This window comes from Mytilus californianus, unplaced genomic scaffold (genome assembly GCF_021869535.1).
Source record: "Mytilus californianus isolate M0D057914Y unplaced genomic scaffold, xbMytCali1.0.p SCAF_8, whole genome shotgun sequence".
NCBI classification, from domain to species: domain Eukaryota; kingdom Metazoa; phylum Mollusca; class Bivalvia; order Mytilida; family Mytilidae; genus Mytilus; species Mytilus californianus.
The window spans coordinates 102,657,249-102,662,101 of NW_026262734.1; the positions used below are offsets into that span (position 1 = coordinate 102,657,249).

At 32.9% G+C, this 4,853-nt stretch overlaps 1 protein-coding gene across 1 annotated transcript; it reads right to left on the bottom strand.

Moving 5' to 3' along the window:
• Positions 1-244: 244 nt before the first annotated feature.
• Positions 245-3,259, bottom strand: LOC127710643 (heavy metal-binding protein HIP-like). The gene is made up of 2 exons (XM_052216583.1): positions 2,964-3,259; positions 245-670 (listed from the first exon to the last, which is right to left on the bottom strand). The coding sequence occupies exons 1-2, from the start codon at positions 3,169-3,171 to the stop codon at positions 276-278; spliced, it is 603 nt and encodes a 200-aa protein (XP_052072543.1). The 5' UTR covers positions 3,172-3,259; the 3' UTR covers positions 245-275.
• Positions 3,260-4,853: the final 1,594 nt, after the last annotated feature.

Here is a 4,853-nt window from a genome sequence, read left to right on the forward strand (position 1 = left end):
CAAAATTATGTCTATGAGCTGAAAAACAAAACAACGTCAGCCAATCGGAAGACGCGTTACATCCAAAATTAAATTATTTGTTAATATAACTTGAAGATTTAAACAAGGTTTAATGCTTGTTTTATTTGTGCAGTATTATTTCTGGGATGTAAAGGACGACAACTGCTAGAAAAGTCACCATGAGCAAGTAAGTATATATTGATTTGGTCTTTATCAAATTAAAATAGGTTAACTAACAAACAAACAAATGGCATTTCATTTACTGAGTATATTCTTTACATTTTGTGTACAAGGTTGCCAGAGAAATAGCTTTGTCCAGCGCCAACAATACCAGATGATCGACTCCATATGTTCTTGACATAAACACGATCGCCAGATTGAAGTGTAAATGTTGCACCAATCGTCAGAGAATTATAATTAACTCCAACAGAAACTGCCATTTCTTCTTCATTTCGAAACAATCCCAAGTGCAAATATCCACTTCGGCTTTGTCTTGCTGAAGCTGTGAAATGATAGAGACCCTTGGTTGGAGCAGTAAAAATTCCTGTTCCGCTGTTGTATCCACTTCCAATATTTTCTGTTATTCTTTCAAACTTGACAGTAGCTTTAGCCGCAATAGAGCCATAGGATGGTGAAATCAAACGTGCTAGAAACGTCACTACGGACGGACCTGAAAATTTAAATAATACACTGTATTCATCATTGAAATTTGAAAATGTCAACGACAAGTAACCGATTCTAGAAGGTAAATGTAATTTATATTGTGAAAAACCTATTTCTAATGAACACTTGAGAATAGGTGTTTTAAATTGTCTTTTGACATCCAATCAGATCGTTGCGGCATCAATTATCTAGAACTGTGAAGTACAGAGATCGTTAGAAAGTAACATACTAGTATTTATCGGCAATTTGTACATTTTCCCTTTGATCTTACTGCCTAATATTGATAAGATCATGGACAGGAATTGATACTCGAAATATTAGACAATGACGTCATGTATCTGTGCAGCAACGTCGCGAGCTCAAGTCCATCCGCGTCAATTTATCAATGAAATGCTCATACAACCGAACGACTATCCCAACGTTTTGTACGCATAAAAGTAGTGTTACTAACTATTTCATTTTACTTCATGTTCTCAACCAAAAAACAAATACAGTTATGACAAATTGCCGATAAACAGAATAATGGCGTTTGTTTTTATACTGACTTCATCAGCTCGAATATCAGCTCGCCCTATCGGGCTCACTTGATATTCTTGCTGATAAAGTCAGCATCAAAAACAAATATTTGGTTATCCAGTTTTCTCTTTGCTTTACCGCCTTATTCTCTTTTATGTAAATCCCATCATAACCCTCGTATATTTCATCCCTAATCATCGTCGAAATTGACTAGAATAACCTTGATCAAAATTTTTTATGAATTACAGCACAATGACTTGAGTGTATAGGTAAAGGTAATATCTTTGGTAAGCTTGCTTGCTAGCTAAACCATGAAATCATTATTATTTAAAAAGAATAGTGCTCTTGATGTTGGTAATTATAGACCTGTCAGTATACTTAGCACTGTATCGAAAGTTCATGACAGGAGTGTTTATAACCAATTATCAGAGCTTTTACGAAAGAACAAATTGTTATTTGAATTTCAATCAGGTTTCAGAGGTAAATACTCTACTGATACATGTCTTATACATTTATTAGATTATATAAGAACAAATAATTCAAATGGTACTTATACAGGAATGATTATGTTAGATCTGCAAAAAGCGTTCGACACTGTCGACCACAATATTTTATGTTCAAAACTTGAAGTTATGGGTGTTAAACTGTAGAATGGTTTAGATCTTACATTTCTGATAGAATTCAATTTGTATCTTTAGATAATGTTATGTCGGAACCCATGGAAGTCACATGTGGTGTCCCCCAAGGAAGTATCCTTGGACCGCTGTTATTTTTAACATATATTAATGATATGTCAATAAGTATTAATGAAGACTGTAAATTGATTTTATATGCTGATGATAGCGCTGTTTTATAGTCTCATAAAAGTTCAGATATTATTTCTACAAAATTGGGAAAAGTTCTAGAAAAATGTTCAGACTGGTTAGTAGATACTAAACTGTCATTATATCTAGGAAAAACTGAATGCATGCTTTTTGGACGTCCAAAAAAGATTAGGCAAAATATTGATTTTCAGGTCAAATGTAATGATCACCTTATCAAATCTAAAAATTTTGTCAAATATTTAGGAGTTCAGATTGATAAATTTTTAAAGTGTGAACAAATAGTTTCCTATGTCATAAAAAAGTTAATGCAAGATTAAGATTTTTATATAGAAATGCAAAATGTTTGGATACTAGATCAAGGATGACTATCACATTAGCTCTGATACAGTGCTATTTCGATTATTCTTGCTCTTCGTGGTATAGTAGTCTTGGCAAAGGGATGACAACAAAATTGCAAGTTGTACAGAAGAAGATGGTGAGATTCATCCTTGGTCTGGGTCCAAGGAGTAGAATTACATGTGATATATAGGGGAGTGCTACCGAAGTACCTTAACTAATAATGATTTCATGGTTAAGCTAGCAAGCATGCTAACTAAAGATACTACCCTTACCTACACACTCAAGTCAATGTGCTGTAATTATGAAGGATTAAATGTAAAAGGTTTACATATGGAAAGTAAAGGGAATAGTTTTCATTCATTTAGGCTACAAGTTTGAATAAGAAAAACTCCATATTCGTTGTTTCTGCTCGAAATCAATTGATGAAAAATCGCTTAAAGACTTCGAACAGAGACAGTGTTCATACCACATCTACTTCTTTTTATATTTACTCGATCTAGTGAGTGAACCTCAATGAGGGAAAAATTGGACTTTTTCGTCTATTTTTCTTAAAGGGACACACACACCGCTTGTAAAAACCGGTAGCTACTTGCATTGTTCATAAAATTCTTGAAAACTTACTTTGTCGCTGTAATGTTTCCTTTATTGATTCAATTTCCGCACCCCTGCTGTTGTATTGTTTCTGAATTTCCTGGAATTTGTTTTCTAGTCGGTCTAATTGTTTGGCAATTATCCACAGAAAACCATTTTCAGAAGAATCCCGCTCCACATTAACATTGTATACAACGGAACTTAAACTTAAAACGCAATACAAAACTAAAAGAAACATAATTCGTTATGCAGAATTTTCTTATTTTGTCAGTGGTTATTCTGTTAGGACAGAACTGTGAGATGGTTGCAGAAAAAATAGCATCTGTCGACAGTACTATCCTCTATATATGTTGAAAAATAATCGAAAATCAATTCCTATTTTGTGTCAACTACGATATTATAACATTCAAAAACATTATAAGTACCAAGAAATTTCATTTGTATTTTTTCATATAATGTAATAAAAACAAGACTAAATTAATTGAATCTTTTCAACGTGGTGTCATATGAAACGAGGTTCTTGAAATTATAATGTTAAGGAAATGATTGAACCAAGCTATGTATATATACTAAACTAAGTCCTATGTGAACGATTTTTTTTTAATAATTATTACGAATTCAAAACATATAATCGACAAAAAATATTTCATTCAGCGAAAAATTCCCCTGCTAATTAACTTTCGTGTTTTATGGTCGAAGTTTATCGAACGTGACCATACTTAACAATCAACACAGAATCATGCGGAGCACGTGAAAAATAAGTGAAACGATAGACCTGCAATCGAGCGATTTATATATTTTTTTTATATTTTTCATGCGTTTCTATTTGCTAATTTAACTTTATCATACCAGTTGTTAACTGATGTGGTGTATTAATGTTTTTCTTTCATAATCACTATCTAACTTATTCCACGTTTGTTTACCTTTTCTTATCATCACGGTGTTCCCTCGCACCTCGCACGGTTGCCGAAGTACTAACGATAGGTCTCGTGGTTAAGGTTACTGCATACGGAAAAGCTATCGGCAAATTAGAGTACGGGAAGACAATAATTTAATAGCAGTACATTTATGGAGATTCTGATAAGATAAAGGATTTTCTTTAACAAGAAAGTTCATGTACATATGTTTTATAGTAAAACTTAGCCATTCAAGTATATAAAACATATTACACTTTAAATTTTTTTTTAAGTATCATGTGACTTTAACATTACCCTCAAACCTACACCAATACCTACACTAACACAAGGAACACGACTTTTGTCAGAGTCCGATGAGGCATCAAGTGAAAATAAGAGCGAAAAAAGGGCATTGTACCCCTTATATACTTTATATAACACTGCATCAACACTCTTGCAAACATTATAAGCAATGGGACTGGAATTTAAATAACCTATGTAGTAGACTAATGTAAAGAATATGGTAGGCTGTGTGGTATGTGATTTTCTCCTTGTTGAATGCCGAACGGTGCCCTTTAGCCGATTTACACGTTAATTGATCCCTAGTGGTAAGTTGTCTCATTGGAAGTCATACAACATCTCCTTATTTTTCAAGAGAAAAGAAAAATGACATAGACGAAATTGTGGAAAACACACGACATTCAAATTCAATACCAGTATAAGCGATAGAGGGAAAGATGAAGTTATTGAATCGAAAGAACAAAAAACGACGTTAGTAAGTGACTATATAGACAAAGTAGAAACCATTGAAAAGTCCTATGCTGAAATAGTAACGTGAAAGTGTGATAAAACTTTCCAAAAAAAAAAAAAAAAAATGAATGTACGTGTAAAAAACTTTACCTATACGTAAAATAACGTAAAAAACAGTTACATCCGTAATGACAGATTTGTGAAGCTTGTTTACATCTTTGCTACAAAGGTTATCTAAAAATTCAAATTTTTAGACATTTGGACAGTAATGAAT

Coding starts and splice junctions, on each gene's coding strand:
- LOC127710643 (XM_052216583.1), bottom strand. CDS start 3,171: ATGTTTCTTTTAGTTTTGTATTGCGTTTTAAGTTTAAGTTCCGTTGTA. Junction 671..2,963: donor GGAAACATTACAGCGACAAA/GTAAGTTTTCAA, acceptor TTAAATTTTCAG/GTCCGTCCGTAGTGACGTTT.